Source organism: Mus musculus, chromosome 9, assembly GCF_000001635.26.
Source record: "Mus musculus strain C57BL/6J chromosome 9, GRCm38.p6 C57BL/6J".
Taxonomy (NCBI): Eukaryota; Metazoa; Chordata; class Mammalia; order Rodentia; family Muridae; genus Mus; species Mus musculus.
Genome location: NC_000075.6, coordinates 64,191,998 through 64,212,986, shown reverse-complemented (window position 1 = coordinate 64,212,986; position 20,989 = coordinate 64,191,998). Strand labels below are relative to the sequence as shown.

The 20,989-nt window shown below is 46.2% G+C and overlaps 1 protein-coding gene across 2 annotated transcripts in view; it reads left to right on the top strand.

Annotated features, from left to right (window-relative positions):
- Map2k1 (mitogen-activated protein kinase kinase 1) overlaps window positions 1-20,989 on the top strand; it is a 67,837-nt gene that overhangs the window by 40,619 nt on the left and 6,229 nt on the right. For both annotated transcript variants that reach the window (NM_008927.4, XM_006511196.4), the window contains exons 3-6: window positions 257-403; window positions 7,799-7,876; window positions 8,505-8,556; window positions 19,161-19,285. In NM_008927.4, coding sequence (NP_032953.1) covers window positions 257-403; window positions 7,799-7,876; window positions 8,505-8,556; window positions 19,161-19,285 — 402 coding nt within the window. The remainder of the gene's footprint in view (window positions 1-256; window positions 404-7,798; window positions 7,877-8,504; window positions 8,557-19,160; window positions 19,286-20,989) is intronic.

Below are 20,989 nucleotides of genomic sequence, written 5' to 3'. Positions count from 1 at the left end.
GTTCCCTGACTGAGCTACAAAGTGAGCTAACCTGGGCAATATGGTGAGTTCCTTTTTCAAAATCATAGAGAGCTGGAATGTAGCTTGGTGGTAGAGTACTTGTATAGCGTGCTCAAGGTTCTGTGTTCAGTCATCAGCACCTTAAGCAAAGCCAAAAAGCTGTTTCTCTTCTTACCTTCAGAAACTTAAATCTTGAAGAAAGACATTCTTCTTTACTCCACTTCTTAAAAGCTTTCCCCTCCCGTCTTCCCTTCAGCTGATCCACCTGGAGATCAAACCCGCAATCCGGAACCAGATCATCCGGGAGCTGCAGGTACTGCACGAGTGCAACTCCCCGTACATCGTGGGCTTCTACGGGGCCTTCTACAGCGACGGCGAGATCAGCATCTGCATGGAGCACATGGTGAGCAGCTGGCTGTCAGTCTTTGCAGTGGCCTGGGAACAGGCTGGCTCTGGCCTCATTGTTGGTTTGGATGGCGACCAGCTCTTCCCTGCCTCCCCATTCCACACCCTAGAGGCCTAGGAGACCCGGGGGCCTGACTGGAGTCTGGTATAGTCACAGGATGACAGCATTGCTTCTCTTCAAAGAGAGGTGTTAGATGCCAGGAATTCTCAGTGGGCTTTTCTCCAGTATATTTCCTAATTTTCTCCTATTTTGATAGCCATAAGATTTTGATGTAGTTCAAATCTGGCTAATACAGTATAAGTCCAGTCTATGTCTCTGCCTTCAGAAGGTTTATGATATACTTTAAGGGCAGCCTTGGGATTTTTTTTGGAGGAGCTGACGAGAGCACCCCCCCCCCCCCCCACACACACACACTAGTGAAAGGTAAGAGCAAGTCAGGGAGTGGGTGTTTATGGGCCAGTTACATGTGTGGGAGCTAGTCTGCAGGCCCTTCCTTTTCTTCCCAGTGATGGTGACCATAAAAAGGCTCATGCTTATTGGGCATATATATAGTAATCAAGTGTCATCCTAAACAGCCCAGAAGATTTCCTGTGCTTCCCAAAGACATGGCTGCACTCTTGTTGGAGTGAAAAGGGGCAAGAACCTTCTCTATAACCTTTAGACATGTAGAAGTGGTTCCAGGATCCAAGTTCTAAATGACACCATGACTAATGCCTGCAACAGCATATATGGCCCTTCCTGATCATAGAAGGAATATTCAAGGCCAGCCTGGTCTACAGAGTGAGTTCCAGGACAGCCAAGGCTACACAGAGAAACCCTGTCTCAAAAACAACACCCCCCCCCCCAAAAAAAGGATTTATTTATTTATTTAATGTATATGAGTACACTGTAGCTGTTTTCAGACACACCAGAAGAAGGCATCAGATCCTGTTATAGATGGTTATGAGCCACCATGTGGTTGCTAGGAATTGGACTCAGGACCTCTGGAAGGGCAGTCAGTGCTTTTAACCACTGAGCCATATCTCCAGCCCCTTGCTGCTACTTCTTAACTGTAACTTTGCATGCAGTTAGTAAGTCCTATTTAGTCCAATGCCTGTACTTGGTTGACTTCACTACATAGAGATGTGGGACTGGGCTTTTTCTATCCTTTAAGCTTAGGATTGCCAGCTTTGTAGCTGATAGAATGGCATAGGAATGTTGGGAATCAGTTGTTTATGTCTTTTTCCTTACATAAATATAAATAAGGATATTGTCATGTTTGTCACCATGTTGTGTTCCTGTCATCCTCTCTTGTATCTAGGATCTTGTGCATAGTAGGTAAATACTTAACTCCTAAGCTGTGTCCCAGCTCCACCACTGTCTTGAAAGTTCACATTATTCCTGACACCCTGCTACAGAGCAGGCACTCAGTAAGTCTGTGTTTACTTAAAACCATTGTCTTAGTTAGGCGTCAATTGCTATGAGAAATATGATAAATACCACAACCAAAAGCAACTGGGGGAGAAAAGAGTTTATTTCAACGTATAACTCCCAGGGCACACTCCATTATTTTTTTTTTTTTTTTTTTTGGTTTTTCGAGACAGGGTTTCTCTGTATAGCCCCGGCTGTCCTGGAACTCACTTTGTAGACCAGGCTGGCCTCGAACTCAGAGATCCACCTGCCTCTGCCTCCCGAGTGCTGGGATTAAAGGCGTGTGCCACCACGCCCGGCTGGCACACTCCATTATTGAGAGAAGTCAGGGAGCTAATGCAGAGTCCATGGATGAATGCTGCTTACTGGCTGGCTCCTCATGGCTTCTTCAGCCTGCTTTCTTGTAGCACCTAGGACCACCAGCCAAGAGGTAACATCACCCACAATAGTCTGGTCCCTTCCACATTTGTCATTCAAGGAAATGCACTACAGGCTTGCCCATAGGCCAGTCTGGTGGGGGTATTTTTAATTAAGGTTCCTTCTTCTAAAATGACTCTAGCTTGTGTCAACCTGACATAAAACTAGCCAGTGCACTATTTAACTGTGACCTTGAGTAGACGTCCTCATCGCTCAGATTCTCATTTCTTACAAATGAGTCTTCTCATTTGTAAGGTGGTCATGATTCTATCTGTTTTGTTGCTGTGCAGGTTAGAATGACAAACATCAGTCAGTATGCCCTCCAATTCAGAGTATGCATTCTGCAAGTGCTAGTTCCTGCTTTATTTCCATGGGGCTGGCAGTTCAGAGTCAGGGGAGTCTACAAACTTGATGTCTCTTATGCTTTCAGCCTGCCACAGTGGCTGATGTCTCCTGTACCCATTTCCTTTGACCTCTACACCTAGGCTGACGTTCAGAATGGTGCCTGGTCTGAATGGATGTCCCCTCCTCTACCTAAGGAGTCTGTGCTGGTTGCCCCCTGCCCCTCACCCTAACACATATACCATCATTTTGAATATTTGTTCTATGATCAGGAAGGGCCATATATGCTGTTGCAGGCATCAGTCATGGTGTCATTTAAAACTTGGATCCTGGAACCAACTTCTGCATGTCTAAAGGTTATAGAGAAGGTTCTTGCCCCTTTTCACTCCAACAAGAGTGCAGCCATGTCTTTGGGAAGCACAGGAAATCTTCTGGGCTGGCTGCAGTCCCTGACCTGGGGTGCAAATTCTTACTTGGGTCTTAGCTCCTGCCCCTTAGGACTATTTAGATAGGGTCTCATTACACAGTCCTTATTGGCTTGGAGGTTATGTAAACCAGGCTGGCCTTTAATTTAGAGGTCTACCTGGCTCTGCCTTCTGGTTGTTGGGATTAAAGACCATGCCACCAAGCCTGGCAGGACTATTCTACTTTTTCTCCTCTTCTTCCTCCTCCTCCTCCTCCTCCTCCTCCTCCTCCTCTTTGAACTTGCAGTGTTTTTTCCTGCCTCTGCCTATTGCCTACTGGGATAACAGGTGTGTGCTACTGTGCCTGACATCTTTGGACCTTTGGGTTTCTTGTACTCTTTGTTGATGGTTCCTCCCCGACCCTCCCTTCTTCTAGCCCAAAAAGAGTTTTGATGCAACTAGAAAGGGAAGAAGAGAAGTTGAGTCAATGCTGATAAGCCAGAAACAGGAAGGGCCAGAGTAGCCTTCTGTCCTCTTAGGACTTGCTAAAGTAATAGAAGGTGGATGTCGGCATAACCAGTTATAATAACAACTAGCTTTCAACTCTCCTATCATTTGCCAAGTCCTTTTCACATTATGTAAGTTATTAATCACATCACCCCCATCTCATGAGATGGATTGTCAGCCCTCTCAGCTGGCAGGTTGAGATAGTTAAGTCCTAGGAGATTTCATAATTGACATAAATCATATAGCCAGTGAGTGCCATCGTCTAAGCAGGTCTGCTTCCTTTGGTTTCATACTCTCTCCTCTCTGTGCAGGTTCTATACTCACTGGAATTCTGCTTCTCAACAGAGAAATGACTGGATGAGTTCTCTAGGGCCCCTCTCCGAGCTTACACTGTTTCCATGGTTTGGGGCACTTGTAGCCAGTCACGATTTACACTAGTTAATCAGCATGGCCCAGTTTCATAAACTTACTTTTAGTGCTTATTATGTGCATTGTCACATGAATTGCCCTGAGAACTGGGAGGATAGAGCTCTGCACAGCTGGTGGTTGTGCTCTCACGTTAGCCGTCAGAGCTGCTGAGCACCAGGTATGCTGTTTCAAGCCCACTCTGCTGAAGCATCACAAGTTCTGTCCCTAGTTCCATGCACTCAAATGTCTCCCGCTAATATGGGATCAAAGAGGTGGTTTGTGGGTGAATGGGGCTGCACTCCTGGAAGCTTACTTCAGGGGCTAAAGTTAGGCCCCAAACATTGATAATGGGTTTAATGGTCTGGACTGGGGCTTGGAGGGAGAGAGCTAACTAAGCTTTGGAAGCAGCAACAAGGCCTTTGCCTCACTTGCTCTAATAAAGAACAGTATCTTTTCCTACTTTCATTTTATTTTGTAAGTTTTTTTCTCTTTGTAACTCAGTGTTTTGCCCATGCTGGGTACCACTGAGTGACACCTCCTGTCATGGACCAGTGTTTTTATACTAGAGAAGAACTCATCCTGTCCTGAAGGTCTAACAGGACTCTGTTGCAAGTAGCTGTTGTTAGAAGGCCATGCAGCCATAAGAGCCACAAGAGGTCTTTCCCAGACTCGGGTCTCTGCCAGGCCTCCTATATCAGAGCCCCTTACTGCAAAAACTGGCTGCCACTTGCCTCCAGGGTGGGTCATGTGAAGAACTCTGCCCTGTAGTCACATCCCAGCTTCTAAAAGGTTTTGATTGGTCCCCACTGTCACAGTCTGTTTGATATTCTATGTCATTAACATGCCATTCCAGCAGGTGATTAGATTGCAAGCATATAAAGCTCAAGGAATTTTACATCGTACAGTAACTATCACCTCAGTTCTGCATCTGGCCATATTTGCTTCATCGACTATTGTCCACCTATCTACTGCTCAAATAGGTTTTGAGATGCATTTTAAAGTCAGTTTGTGTCACCAGCATGCACTATCCATTTTCTGAAGCACCCAGCCAGGGATTCAATTCCCCTAGAAATCAGTCTGAATTTTGAGAGCCAAGCAGAAAGGAAGCTCCCTCACCAGAACGGAATGCTCTTGTCTGCAGAGAGGAGCCTTTCTGCTCAATTGGTAGCTGAGCAACCAGGGAGAAGGGAGTTGGAGTTGGTGGTTTTGAGGCAGGAGTAAAAGCTTTTGAGCTATTATTTTCATAAAGCATTTGTCTCTTCTATAGAGAATCATCACAAAAGTACCATTGACTTAGTTAATAATTGGCTTCTAAAAATAAGCACCATGTCAGCAGTGGTAGTCGGTGATCGCAAGTTCTTGGCAACAGTGAAGCAGAACTAGAGTGCTGCAGGGCTGGTTGCAGGGGCCTGGGCAGTCCTGACTAGCTTGTGCTCCTGGCATCTTGTGAGCTCATTGTTCTCCCTCTAGGCTTGTCACTCTCAAGGGTAAAGGGAAGGAGTCATTTTGGCTTCTTTTTAATAGCTTTTCTTTTCTTTTTTCTTTCTTTCTTTCTTTTTAAACTAGGGGAGTATGCAGTGTACACTCAGAGTGCTCGCTCTCTCCTTCTCTCTCTTCTCGCTCTTTCCCTCCTTTCCTTCCTCTCTCTCAGCTCATGTTCTCATCTTAAAACACCAGGAGCAGATTCCCTCACTTCTGCCTCTATCAAGTGTCAGTTTTCTACATGGGAACTCGGCCACAGCTGGCCATTTCTAACCTAGTCTGATCAGCCCTGCATGTCTTCATGGAGCCATGGTAAGATAGAAATACTTTCTTAGCAACCCTGTGGGAAGGTCATATGTATTAAGTTAGCTGGGTTGCCTTCTGTCCTTTGCCATGGTTACTGTCGTTTGAAAGGCAGTTCTATTTGTTGCCTAAATGGAGAAAGAAACATGAGAACCACCTGGTTCTTTCTGCCCTATTTGAATCCAGTTTCACAGAGCAGCTTTGTCACCTTGTTTTATACAGTCCTTTCTTGACTAGGCAAAGCCATTCAAACTAAGGAGCTGAAGCAGATTCTGCTAGAGGCAAATTAGAAGTAGCTTGTTAGTTTTCTGTGTTTTTCCTCCATTGGTGAAGGAAACTGAGAGATGCATGGCTTTTGTAGGAGCCTGCTGACTTGGGGAAGGGGTTCCTGGGGTCCGGTATCATCCTTACTTAGACCAAAGGGGCCTGTAGCACTTAAGGCAGCCAAAACAGGACCAGTTTGATGGCATGAGCTCAGCATGGTCACAGCTAAATAAAGGAAAGTAAGTGTATGTATAAAGGGTGTTCTCCCTCTGTCTCAATGCTTCCACTCCCTAGACACTCTGCCATAGTGAAGTTCTGGATTGAGGTCCAGAGTTCTCTACTCTACTTGGTTGGCTCACCCACCAAGGTGCTACAGTATTCATCATGGTCAGAAGTCATTTGCTATATTACTCTTCACTTTCTGCCTTTGAGACAGGGTCTCACTATGAACCAGGAGCTAGACTGGTAGCCAGCAAGCCCCAATGATCTCCTGTCTCTTCCCTGAACAGTGTTGGGGTTACAAGTGTGCACACGGCCATGCCTGGCTTTTTATATGTATGCTGGTGATTTGAACTCAGGTCCTCATATTGCATAGTCAACACTCTTACTCTCTTAAGAAGTAAGAGAAGTTTTCTAGGTTTGGCCTTGACCACAGCTGGGCATTTCTAGCCATGTCTGTTCCTGTGACTGCACAGTATCCCAGGAGTGTGACGCTGTTTAGTGTCTTGGCTTTCAGTTTTGCTGAAATATTCTGTCCATTTCTTTCCTTGCTCCTTCCTTTGTTTGATTGAGAAACTCCTCCCCTCCCCTCCCCTCCCCTCCCCTCCCTCCCTCCCTCCCTCCCCTCCCCCTCCCCTCCCCTCCCCTCAGACTTTTAGAACATTTGCTGCTCTTGCAGAGGACCCAGGTTTGGTTCCCAGTACTCAAATGGTGGCTTAAGCCATTGCTAACTCCATTTTCAAGAGATCCAGAGCTCCCTTCTGGGCTTGGAGGACATTTATTCATTTTTACTGTACCTGCATGTACATGTGCGCACCACACGCATGCATGGTACCCTCAGAGGCCAGAGGAAGATGACATTGAATTCCTTGGCACTGGAATTAAAGATGGCTGTGAGCTGCCATGTGGGTTCTAAGAGCCAAACCAGGGTCCTCTGTAGGAACAAGTACTCTGAGATGGTTGAGCCATCTCTCCCAAGACCTCATTTAAATTGTAAAAATGTGTGTGTGTGTGTGTGTGTGTGTGTGTGTGTGTGTGTGTGTAGAGCATGCACATGTGGAGGACAAATGACAGCTTTTGTGACTTGTTTTTCTCTGTCCACTGTGGGTTCTGGGCACTGGACTTAGGTTGTCAGGCTTTTTTACCTACTGGGCCATGGTGCTGGTCCCTCATAGCTAACTAATGTATCAAGTTTTTACTGTGCTTCATGTATATTAGTTTGTTTAATCCATGTAACAGCCCATGATTATAATAGTGACCTTATAATTAATTATTCACAGCATTTTGCAAGTTGCAGAACCTGTTTAGAAGTACACTAGATAGTAAGGGACAGAGTTAGTGTTTAAACTTTTGGCAGGTTGACTATAGAGCCTGCACAGCTGACGCTATCTTATGCTGTCAGTGTAAAGCAAGACTTTTTTCATGACCACTGTATATAAGTCATTTGTTTAAAGAAGCTCACAGGATTTTGTTTGATTGTTTGAAGCCTGCCTGAGTTCTTTGATAGCTGGATGAAACTGAAGGATAATAATTCGTTAAACAGATGTGTTGCATGTGAAACTTACTTTCTTTTGGATTTTAATAGTTGAGGTGATAGAAATGTTGTTACTAACTGGTATGATATTCTTGTTCTTAGGATGGTGGGTCCTTGGATCAAGTTCTGAAGAAAGCTGGAAGAATTCCTGAGCAAATTTTAGGAAAAGTTAGCATTGCTGTGAGTATGTAGTAGAGTTTTTTTCCAGAGTAACAAATTTTAGAAAAAGTTAGCATTGCTCTGAGTATGTAGTAGAGTTTCTCTTCTAGAGTGACGAATTGAGAGAAAATAGGTGAGAGAGGAAGGTGAGTCAGTGAAGGAGTTGATTTCAGAAATAAGCTTGCTAGAGCATTTCCCATAGGATGACCTTAAACATCTGTACTTCTGTCCCTGCTGCTTCCCTACTGCTGGGATGGCAGATGTGCACCCCACACCCAGTTTTATTCTGTGCTGGGGATCCATGTGGCTCTTACTCCTGCAAGGCAAGCACTTTACCCATTGAGCTAAATCCTCAGCCTCAACTTTAGGTTAAAACCTGTGTCTGAAAAACAGGGCAAGGTATCTTTGTTAGAGACAAGAAAAGGTCTTTAAAGTTGGGGGTTTAGAAAACAATCTTTCACAGAGTGTTTTGAAAACTTACATTGGCCACCCTTACCTTAGGCTAACAGTAGTGCTTTATAGAACTATAAAGTGATGTTGTTGCTTAATAGACAGATAAGTTGTTGGTGGAAATGTTTAAGAAGAGCCATTGTTTTTCTAAGCCAGTCCCATTTCAGTTTCCTTTTTTTTTAATTTTCCTCTCCTCCAGGTGATAAAAGGCCTGACCTATCTTCGGGAGAAGCACAAGATTATGCACAGAGGTGAGAAGGATTGCCAGGTGTTTCATTCTGAATTACAGTTGAAATCTGGAGGTTTCACATCTTTTTAAAATGTGTTTAGGGGCTGGAGAGATGGCTCAGCGGTTAAGAGCACTGACTGCTCTTCCGAAGGTCCTGAGTTCAAATCCCAGCAACCACATGGTGGCTCACAACCATCCGTAATGAGATCTGACACTCTCTTCTGGTGTGTCTGAAGACAGCCACAGTGTACTTAATTATAATAATAAATAAATCTTTTAAAAAAATAATAAAATGTGTTTAGCCGGGCAGTGGTGGTTCACGCCTTTAATCCCAGCACTTAGGAGGCAGAGGCAGGAGAATTTCTGAGTTCAAGGTCAGCCTGGTCTACAGAGTGAGTTCCAGGACAACCAGGGCTACACAGAGAAACCCTGTCTCAAAAAACCAAAAAAAAAAAAAAAAAAGTGTTTAGTTTTGTTTTGGAATGAAAGCCCTTTACTAAACAGGGCATAGTGGTGGGTGCCTTGGGAGGCATGGGTAGGTGTATCTCTGTGCGTTTAAAGCAGCCAGAGCAATATAGAGTGATCCTGTATAAAGTGTTCTATTACTAACATATCCTTTATTGTGAGACAAGGATCTTATTATTTAGCCCTGGCAGACCTGGAACTAACTATGTAGACCAGCTTGGCCTGAGAACTCAGACCCGCCTGCCACTGCCTCCTAAATGCTGTGATTAAAGGCATACACATCATGTACATTTGCTGATATAGTCTTTGTTTTATTGTTTTAAAAGAATTATCTATTTTATGTATGAGTATACCAGAGCTGTCTTCAGACACACCAGAAGAGGGCGTCAGATCCCATTCCAGATGGTTGTGAGCCACCATGTGGGATTTGAACTCAGGACCTCTGAAAGAGCAGTCAGTGCTCTTAACCACTGAGCCGTCTTCCCAGCCTTGCTTGTTTTTTGAGACAGGGTTTCTCTGTGCAGCTCTGGTTGCCCTGAAGCACCTCTTTTTGTAAGGCTTTCTTTTCAGGCAGATTCTCTTTAGTGAGGGCAGCATAGACCTCACCAGCCACTTACACAGCAGGTTCTGCATGTGCTCAATCCCAGGAAAGCTTCACCTTCTCTCCCCTGTCCACACCAGTGCTGGGCCTCTGATGGGCTTTCAATTAGGCCTGTTGTGCCAGGGCATTAATGTGCTTGTGGCTGGTCACATAGATTGATACCCAAGCAAAACTATTTGGTGTTTCAGAAGAAGATTATAGTAATGAGGAAATTTGTTAATAATTGTTGAGGAGAAGGAATGGATGTTGAAAGCAAGCAAATGGAATGTAGGGTGGAGCACAGTACTAGAGCATGTTGTAGCATGGGTAAGGCTGGGCTCAATTCCCAGGATTTTGGACAAAAGGAAGTAAAAGGGTTTCCATGGCAAAGTGACTAAGCCTTGAGTCAAAAATACAAACAAACAAACAAACAAATACCCAGTAATTCCTAACAGATGGTCAAAACAGGAGTGAGCAGATAGCTTATAGGCCACATTGTGCCTGCTTTCTTTAGATTTGTATGTTCTGCAAGCTAAGGATGATTTTCAAAGCTTGGTGACATGTGATAGTTGTGTGCAATTCAAATTTTAACATCCCTGGCCAGGTATGGTGGCACATGCCTTTAATCGTAGCCCTGGGGAGGCAGGGGCAGGTAGAGCTCTATGAGTTCAAGGCCAGCCTAGTCTATATAGCAAGTTCAGAACACCTAGGGCTATTGGAGAGACTCTGCCTCAAACAAACAATGAGCTTAATGTCTATAAATAAAGTCCTGTTAGAACACAGCCACACTTACTTGCTTAAGTGTTCTCTGTGACTGCTTTGTGGCTGTATTGGTATTTTCAAACAGTCTCTTGTGAAAGAAATGACTCATCCTAAAATATTTACTCTCCAGTTCTTTACTACAAAAGCTTCCTGTTGAGGCCCTGAAGTGTGTTGACATCCATAGGAGGCCTTCTCTTTTCTGAAGAGAAAGGCAGAGGGGGAGATAGGGGCAGGGAGGGGGCAGAGAAGTGGGCCTGGAAGGAGAGGAGGGAAGGGAAGCTGTGGTCAGTCTGAATGTAAAGGAAATATAATAAATTAATTAATGGGGGAAAAAGGTTCCTGACCCAAGTTAAGAGAAGGAAGGATTAATTGCCTTGGAGAAGGTAAGCACCAACCGTGGCTCTCAGCTTGTTTCTGTGGGTTCTTGAAGAATGACAGCTTTACAGCTCTTTTTTTTTTTTTTGCTTTTTTGAGACAGGGTTTCTCTGTATATCCCTGGCTGTCCTAGAACTCACTCTGTAGACCAGGCTGGCCTCTAATTCAGAAATCCACTTGCCTCTGCCTCCCAAGTGCTGGGATTAAAGGCACTTGCCACCACTGCCTGGCGGAGAGCAGTTCTTTAGGGGTTGCCATAGCCCAGTAACACAGAATACTAGAGAAGGGGGGGGGAGAGGGAGGGAGGGAGGGGGAGCACCATGAATGGCAGGAGGAGACATGAGAGAGAAGTAATAGGTTTTCTGAGAAGCCCCTAGGAGCGGAGGGCAGGTACTAGCTGGAGGGGTGGTGTCAGGAGGACTTGACTTTGGTCCTTTTGGAATCAGTGTCACATTATAGCTGTGGGTTGGGGGTTGGGGGGAGGGGAGCTGTGATTGAACCTGCTGGTCATGGAGAGCAGTGACCTACTAGCAACCCTGGGGCCCTGATTGCCAGTCTGTTAGCGGTAACACTCAGAGAGGAGTCTCATGCCCAAAGAGATTGGTTTGCTATGGAAGTCTCATTACCTGGTTATTACTCTAAAGGTGGTCCTATTAACTACTACCAAATCAAGAGGGAAGGCAGCTCATGAGACCTGACACCGTGGAGGAGCAACAGTAGAGTCATTCTCAGCCTGAGGCTAGGAACCATGTTAATTAGAGGCTTCTGTTGTGGGATTGTCTTCTATATGGGAACAGCTGGTTTTCTTGCTGGAAGTAAATGCTGACTGGCTCCATACAGCACCGCCACTCAGAGGTGGCTACAGCAACTCTTTGGAGTTTTTCCAAACATGTCTTTCCCCAGCATCCTGGTTGCAGGTAAAACTTCATGGAAAGTTCCTTCCAACTCTACCCCTTTGAGTGATCCTAGCAAAACTGTAGGTAATTTATCTGTCTTACCTCTTCCATTTCTTGGGACAACCCAGGATCAGATGAAACTGGCCAGTAAATCTCTAATAGCACCAAGGTGATGGTACTTAATAAAAGAACATTAACCCTAGCATTGTGGAGTCAGAGACAGGCAGATCTCTGAGTTTGAACCAGCCTGCTTTACATTGCAAGTTCCAGGCCAGTCCCAGTCAGGGCTAAGAACACTTTGTCATGTGTTATTGCCCCCATCCCCCCTTAAAACCAAATACAAACGTATGGTCCTAGACTGCTATGTGGTTGCTGCCTTCACAGAGGTTCTGGTCCAACTTGGAGAAGTGAGACCATAGTGAGTCAGATTAAAGACTGATGGGTGGATGATGCAAAGGGTTGGGATTTGCATTGAGACAGTGGGTTTCCTTTCACCCTATCAGTAAAGGGCTAGGATTTTAGGAGCATGATTGGCAGAAAGTGAGCTGCAGTTGAAGGTAGTGATGAGCACATGGTTACTGGTTACTCTCTCTATGGATCTAGAGTAAGCGAGGACTAAAACTGTCCTTAAATTGTCAGTCTCTCTTAAGTGTTTCTTTAAGGGCCTGGCTCTCTCTAAACCAGGAAGGATTGGTAAGTGGCCTCTTAACCTCTGGTCTGGACTTTTTTTTGATGCCTGACTTTGGAGCCTGGGTCCACATAGTAACATCACTAGTTATCGTTCCCACCCCTACCCCCATTTAAGGCAAATAAATTTCCATGGGCCTATCATCTTATGGCTCTTATTTTCCACCTCCTACTGAGCAAATTAGGTTGAACATGTCAAATGGGTTTTTAGCTTATTTTCTTTAGTGTATAATTAGTGTGCAAGGTAATAAGTCCTTTTCCCGTCAGCGTCAGCAGAGAGCTGATTGGCTTTGAGATAAGCCTGCTTTTCTTCTAAAGTAACAGAAATAGCACTTAATACAGGTGTCCTGGTTGGTGGGGTTTTGGTGTGTCTGTGTGTATCTCTGTTGTTTGTTAACTTGACATAAGCTAGGGTCATCTGGAAAGAGGGAATATTAAATGAGAAAACAGGGTTTCTCTTCCTATCCTGGAATTCACTCTGTGGACCAGGCTGACCTTGAACTCTACCTCTGTCTCCTGAGTGTTGGGATTAAAGGCATGCAACACCATCACCATGCTAGGTCTTATTTTCTTGGCTAATGATTGATGTAGGAGGGCCCAGTTTACTGTGGGTGGAGCCACCCCGGCTGTGATCCTGAGTGGTATAAGAAAGCAGCTGAGCAAACCACAGGGAGCAAGTCAGTAAGCATTTCCTCCACGGCTCCTGCTTCAGGAGTGTGACCTGAGAGTTTCTTTTGGTCATAGTGTTTTATCACAGCAGTAGAAACATATGGAGGGAGGGTTTGTGTGTTTGTGTGTGTGCACGAGCATGTGCATACGAGTGTATGCCTGTAGGTGTGGAGGAGTTGACATGTCTTCTTCAATTGGTCTCTGCTTCATTTTTTTTCAGACAAGGTCTCTTTCTGGACCTTGGAGTTCTCTGATTTAGCTAGCATGGCTGGTTAGTGAGCCTCAGGGATCCTACTGTCCCTGCCTCCAGAGCACTGAGATTACAAGTGTGTACTCCTGTGACCCACAGGTCCTCATGCATGGCAGGCACTTCACTGCCTAGGCCATCCCTCTAGCCCCACCACAGGTGTCTTTGATGGGAAGGCTACTTTTTTATTTTTGTCAAGGAACTTCATTATGAATCCTCAGTTTCCATGTCAACAGGGTGGGCCTGCTCTGCCAGATATTGCTGTAGAATCGTAGAAATGAGAAAAGAGGGTTTGAAGGATTTCCCTTGCTGACCTCTTTTTCTACTCTGCTCATTGAATGTGACCCCTGTTGTATGCTGGCCCTCAGCCTACATGAACCGGGTATTTCTGGAAGGCAGGCTGGGGCTGAAAGAGACTTAGACTTCGAGAAAAGATAATGAAGTCAAGACAAATATTTCTCTGATCAAGGCCGGAGAGTTTGCTAAGAGAGTGTGCTTATAAGGGGGAAGGCCCATCCCCCGTCAGCCCATTCTTGGTGCCTGGAGCCAGCCTGTAGGCGATCTACAGGGTGTGTCTTCGGAATGTCACTAGGACCTTTCAGCAGGAAGCAGAGTCTTGGAGAAGAGCAAATAGAGCCATCAAGGTCAGAAGGCTCCACCCTAGGTAATCTCCTTCTCAGTGGCAGCAAGGTCAAAGTCTGGATCAGCCTGCTTCAAGGCTGAGGGAGGCTACAGACCCCTATATATCTTGCTTTGGCTTTTCTTATATTCTGTCTCCAAAATCTGTACAACTGCTCAGAATGTCATGTACCATAAGAAAGGAACCCTGGACTCTGTAATATGTCAGTGATATCATTTGTGGGCCCATTGCTGTTGGGCTAGGTGAGCGGTGAGTTGGTGAGAGGGTACAACCTATCATGTCTTGACTAGGAGAGAGAAAATCCTTTAAATGTGTTTGTCTGGGCTTGGGTATGAGATCTTCAGGGTGGAGAGGATTTAGAGTTGCTGGTTAGGACTGATGGGCTTCCCACTGGGACTCTGCTGCTTGAATTTAGCTACAACCAGGTGGAAGACACCTTGAAGGCCTCTTGCAGTTAGCGAGTCTGGAGGAGGTGAATGGGCTGGAGCTGAGGAAGCAGCGCGTGGTAACTAGAGGAGGTAGATTTCTCTCACACCTGGATCTCCAGGATTTCTGCCTGTCCCAAGGCAGATTGGTTCCCAGAAAGGCTCATTGCCACAGCCAACTACAGCTTGCTAATGGCTTTACCAAGCCTCAAGGCATGACCGGTGGTGTGTGAGCTGTAGTCAGGGCCTTGACTCTCTAGTTTGGCAGGAGCCCTCTGTTAGGAGTCTGGAATTCAAATCCCAAACTACTCTTAGGTTGCCCTGCTGTTATGACAGTGACAATGCTGTGGTCTTCTGCTCCCTGTTCCCAGTACCCTCCCACTGCTACTGGGAGGAGCAAAGGGAGAGTGTTCAAAAGATCTGGGCCTTCAGCTTTGGCTTGCCCAAACTCCTAGCCTGCCCCAGCTGTCCTCAGCTGTCTTCAGCTGTCCTCGTTACATCCATTCTTTCTCAGGAAGTGGAACCTGGTGGGAAACTAGAACCTTTCATCAGCAGTCTAGGGAAAGTTTAGGTGGGAAAAAATTACATTTACAAGTAATGGCTAGTTGAAGGCTTTGGAGTTCTTGGAGTTTTGTTTTGTTTTTGTTTTGTTTTTTTCTTTTAAATCTCTGCTGCTCAGTTCTCTGAGGTCCTGGGTAGCCAGAGGTAGCTCCATGAAGGCTAGGAGTAGACTCATTTCATTTCTCCATCTTAAGGAGGGTTCTTAATGCTCTCCTAAGCATGCTGGGAAGGGGGTCAGGCCATTTGAAACGTAAAGTTGCTATTTTAAAAAATCTCCTTAGGGATTGGAAATGTAGCTCAGTTGGTAATGTTTGCCTAGCAGGCATGAAGTCCTAGATTTATTACCAGCACTGCTGGCCCGCATCCTTAATCCTGGTCCCAGGTGTTTGGAGGCAGGAGGATCAGAAGGTCAAGGTCGTCCTCAGCTACATAGGACGCTTGAAACCAGCCTGGGTTCATGAGACCATGTCTTCACAATACGTAAACAATAGCAAATACAATAGCTCATTTGCCTTCAAAACAAACATTTCATTTCTCACTATCTAAGATCCTGTCGATTTCGGATCCAGCCTTCATCACAAATGAGCCTGTCTGGCATCCGTCTGTGTGTCCCTCTGCTTGCTCTTCTCCAGGGCTCTTCCTTCTTCCTTCCATTCTCTCCTCACACTCTCTTGGGTGTCCCACCCACACCTGTCTCCTGCCCTTCTCTTCCTCCATGCCTTGCTCATAAAGTTACATCTTAGGGAGTGCAGCTAAATGTGCCCCCCCCCCCCCAGCCCAAGAAAAAAAATAAAGGAGACATAGAACAAAGGAATCCCCTGGAAGGCGGAGGGCTTCACTGCCTCTTTCAAGCACCTGCCAGCCTTGCCAGCTAAGCAGCTGCCATCAGGTGGGTGATAGCAGCTCTGTCTGCTGTCGTGGTCATCCCTGTGTACACTGTCCCTCTGGCGATCACAGCCTGCTGGACAGCGACTGCCCTTCTGATCATTGCATAGTGCAAGGATTCTATGTAGCATAACCAAGTGGCTCCCGAGGCATTCGTAGACCCTTGTTTTAGCAGGTAGGAAATGTTTAGAAGTTAAACTTGCCATTATGTGCTTTGAACCGTGGTTAATTTGGTGTCAAGAAAGAATATTTTATCCAGTTAGTTTTACATATAACTTTTTTTTGTTGTTGTTGTTTTGTTTTCCTTTTTGGTGCTAGATAAGCACTCTTTCTCTGAACTGATGAACCCTGAACCCTCTGCCCTTATTCTTTGATCTGCTTTTTTTTTTTTTTTTTTTTTAAGAAGATATTCCCCAGCCGGGCATGGTGGCGCACGCCTTTAATTCCAGCACTTGGGAGGCAGAGGCAGGCAGATTTCTGAGTTCGAGGCCAGCCTGGTCTACAAAGTGAGTTCCAGGACAGCCAGGACTATACAGAGAAACCCTGTCTCGAAAAACCAAAAAAAAAAAAAAAAGAAGAAGAAGATATTCCCCATTGCTAAAGTGAATTGGCCCGATGGGGCAGGAAAGGGAGTACCATTCAGTATGTTATGGGCTTCCTAGCAGCTTGGGAGCCCAGTGGTTACTTCACACTGCTTGGCTTACCAACACCTGGCCCTGAAAGGTTGGGGGAGAACTGGAGGCTTAGATAAGCTGTTGAGAAGTGCTGGGCCTCTCCTGTGCCCTTTGAGGCTTCTGCTGGGACAGTGGGAAGAAGCTCAGGTAAATCTCCCAAGTCGGGAAGGGGACTCAGGCTCTAGACACCAGAAGTGGACACGGGAGGGCAGGTAGACAGGAAGACATTTCGGATGCAGGGAACAGCAAAAGAGAAGAAGGCAGGACTTAACACACTGGGCAATTAGAGTCAGGCCAACCTGGATTAGCTCAGGGAGAGAGGGAGATAAGAAACATTGGGAAGTTTTCAGAGCCAGCCAAAGGGGCTTTGTTTGGACTGTGTTTCAAGGCAAACGGGAGCCATAGCAGTCTGTATAGGGGCTATTCTGGAGGAGTTCTAGCTGTCATGTGTAGAAGATAGAGGGGGAAAATATGGGGAGAGGAAGAGTGGGGGGCAGCAGGCAGCTTTGGGAAGCTATTCCACAGTGCCCTTTGAGATTAGGAAATGAATTCATTCTAGCCTTGTTGGACACCTCACACTTTCTACTGCCAGAAAGAGTTATCTGGGCTAACTAGGTGGGGGTAGGGTGAGGCGCATTTTCTGCCTGACACTCTGGCAGCATTCTCTACTGCGCTAGGTCTCCTGATCACGAGGAGGGGCTTCATGCAGTATATCTGGCTCTCAAGGCCTGAAGGGTAAAGCCTCTCATTTTCTCCAGCCCCAGTAATCCCTGCAGATGGGTGGGTCTAGGAGGCTGAAGCTGGAGTTCAGAACCACATAAGGGAGAGCAGGGTTATGTAAGCTCAAGTGCAGATGCCTGCTTGCCATGTGAATAGAAATCAGATGCAAAACCCAGCTAGAGGCAGCTCAGCCTCGGAGAGCAGCAGCTGCAGCCTGGAGGGAGAGAAAGCAGCAGTGCCAAAGAATGCGGCCACCATGGAGGGGATGCTCTGGGCTGAGAGGGTCAGGGCAGCTTCCTCTGGGATGGTGTGTGTGTAGTATATATGTAGACAAGGGCTCACTCTGTGATGTGAGCCACCCTGCTCAGAGGAACCAGGACTTTCCAAAAAGTACCTGTAGCATAGGTGGAAGGGCTCCCGCCAGTGCTCCTCTCTTGCTTCAGGTTATACCTGAAATGCCATGGGAAACATTTGCGGTGGGGGAGTGAGGGGCCTTGAGGAGAAGGCTTATGTTAGAAGGCCTTCCATGTGCTGCCTCTACCAGCCCTACAGGCACATCACTCCCTTGGCTCTTCCTAAGTTGCTCCCATATCCCGAACATGTGACCTGAGGTCTGTTCTGCACTCTGTAAGCTGGTTAGAGAAAGAACAGCTGGCCCCTGCCACCTACCTAGTGTTAAAGTAGTGCTCCAATAGAAGACCGTGCAGGTGTGCCCTCACACCTTGCAGAGTAATGGCTGTGAGTGTTACACAGTCTCTCATTGGTTGAATTATCTCCTAAGACCAGTAGTATATACGCTGGATGCTACTGGGAATTTGGCAGCATGCCCCTGCCCTTTCTGTGGTATTGCAGGGGACCTATTTGAGGCAGGTGCTCAGTAACCAGTAGGCGAAAGACTGGTGAGGATGTTAGACAGAGGGCCGTTTTTGCCCTGTGGCCGTGAATAAACCCTTGACCCATACATAGCTCTGTATTGGAAGTGGGGGAGGAACCTGATACATTTAAGATTTCTCCCTGTGCCTGAATGATCACTGAGAGTCTCTGTGGGAGGTAGAGTTGTAGAGAGGTTTCTGGCTCCATAGAGATGCTAGACCGATAGTGAGGGCTGGGTCTTCGAAAGATCACACCGTGGTGCTGAGTGTAGATATGCTCATTCCATGGTTTGTGTTGGCTCAGCGTTTACCAAGGTAAGACAGACTCTGAGAGCTCTTCTTGCCTTGCTAGAGCTGGTGTGAACTGACGCTGAGGATGATACGGGCTAGCCCGCTCAGGGGAAGGGCTACCTGGAATATTATAAGACTGTCTCCCCTCTGCCCCCAGTTTACTCTTGGGAAGATTTTTAGAATCTATTGAAGAAGAAACAAGTAAGCCAGGCAGTGCTAGTGCAGGCCTTTAACCCTAGCACTCAGGAAGTAGAAGCAGGTGAATCTCTGAGTCTGCGCCAGCCTGGTCTGCACATGAGTTCCAGGACAGCTAGGACTATAAAGTCGTTTTGAAACTGTCTCAAAAAACTTTTATAAAGAGTAAATAACTTAGCTGGGTTTGGTGGCATGAACCTGTGATCCCAGTACTGGAAGCTGAGCAAGCAGGACCATGCAGCCTTACATTCCTTTTTAATCTTAGTAGTAGACACACCGTGTCTTGCTAGTACAGGTACCTGAAGTAATAGCCTTTGAGCTCTCCTCCTCCTGTTTGTTTTGGTCTGTTGAGACAGGGTTTCTCTGTGTAACCCTGGGAACTAGCTCTGTGGACCAGGCTAACCTTGAATTCAAAGGTCTGTCTGCTTTTGCCTCCCAAGAGCCAATGTGCCCTGCTCCAGACTTTGACATTTTGACTGGTGATGATAGCTGACTCCTTCTGATGAGTCATATGGCCAGGTCTGAGTCCTCAGAGAATAGACATCTACTATCTACTGTCTTTGGAGTTTGCAAGTCAAGGATTGCCTGGATTGGGGCATATGGTGTGGTCTAGAGAGCACTGATCCTTCCCCTCCCCAGCCACCCTGCCTTAAGTCTCTCATTTCTTGTTTTCTCTTCACAGATGTCAAGCCATCCAACATTCTAGTGAACTCACGTGGGGAGATCAAACTCTGTGATTTTGGGGTCAGCGGGCAGCTAATTGACTCTATGGCCAACTCCTTCGTGGGCACGAGATCCTACATGTCGGTATGAACTAAAGTTCCCTTTTTCCAGTGTTTCTGCAGGCTTCATTCTTAGCATCAGCAGCCACATATTATAACCATGGAGCCATAAGTTTGCACTGTATGGTGATAGATAGGGATTGAGAAATGAGAGGTGAATTACAGTGGGCCTCTGGGGGAGAGTAAGAATCTTCCTTTTACAAATGTTCACATATAATTGGGGTCTCAGGCATTGAGACAACCTCAAGAGATTGTGCTGTCCAAGCTCCAGAGTCTGACTTCCTTTTCTGAAGAGACTTGAGAATATATCTGACATCTTACGTGATTGTCAGACCCTCAAACCCAAGACACTTGGACATGACCACACCCCACCTGGCTTACTGCTGGTCCTGTTATCCTCTAGTGGCCTTGCGTAGAGGATATGTTTGAAACCCTTTCCTCCACTCTGCTTCTGTCCTCCCTATTTACTGAATGTCTCTGGGTCATTTCCCGGCCTGGCGTCCAGCTCCTGCTTAGAGTCCACTCTAGCTCAGCTACATCCTATCTTATCCTTCTCCCCAGAGCCCGACTCTCCTGGCTCCCAGTGTCACCTGATTACTGCATGCAGCTGTCCCATTGCCCATGGTCATATTATCATGGAGTTTTTCCCCTCCTTGTACCACAAGCTTCAGCCCAGGTGTCTTTCGTAGGACCTGGCAGGGTCTGGCACATTAAGGGTTAGGAATGCTGGTGAGTGGCTGATGTGGGGTTGACTGAATGAGAGGGTCTTTGGATAGTCCATTTCTAAGTGTAGCAGGGAAAGATGGAAATCTGTGGGAAGTGCTTCAGAGGCAGTGCACAGGAGGATGAGAGTAAGGGTAGTTTTTATACAACCAAGGGAAAAGTGCAGAAAAAAGGTGCAGATGGTAAGGATAGGCCTAAGGCCCAGAGTGTTTCATGCACAGTCAAAGAGTTGTCATAGCCTTAGGGGGTCTCAGTCCATCCCTGCAGCTATATCATCAGTAGAGATAAAGGTTCCTATGTAAGAGATGAGAACAGCTAGAGCTAGGAAGCCAGCAGCCCCTACTGCTTATGTAGGGGTTATGACCAACTCCCCATTGCTCCTTACTGCTCTCCTCCTCCCCTGTGACTCAAGCTACTGTCAGTATCACAATAACCTTACCCCACACCCCCTCTTTAGTATCTATAGGGAAGTTCTAATGCACACATATTCCCCCTCCCCCCAACTCCACTGGCTACAGCGGAGTTCTGCTCTTTGCTGATCTCTTCTTCTGTAGATGGGGAGGCTGAACAGTTTGCACCTGGGGCCGCACAGTTGCCAATTCTCAAGTTCATTAGGCCTTGGAACTTACTGATCCATGATTTAGTGGCTGGGTTTTTGTTGGTTATATATGGTCAGTTTTAAAGTAATCCATAGTAGAGTTGGTGGAAATTTTTCATGGGAGAAGCTAGTTATGTGTCTAAATAAATGCACTATGATCACTGAAGGTTTTTGTAGGGTCTGTGACAAACTAATGCTCAGTGTGCAGACACTGTGCTGTTTCCTCTCTGCTGCTTGTCACCTTTGTCAGCGAATGATTGTGTAGAGTTCTGCCTTGTCTGAATGTTTTCATTTCACTTGGTTCCTGCTGTGACACTAGAAAGTAGAGTGGAAATTTTGTTGTCATCACTGTTACGAGTTAGCAGTGGTGATTTCTGTATATAAAAATCCCCATTTTATATACAGGGA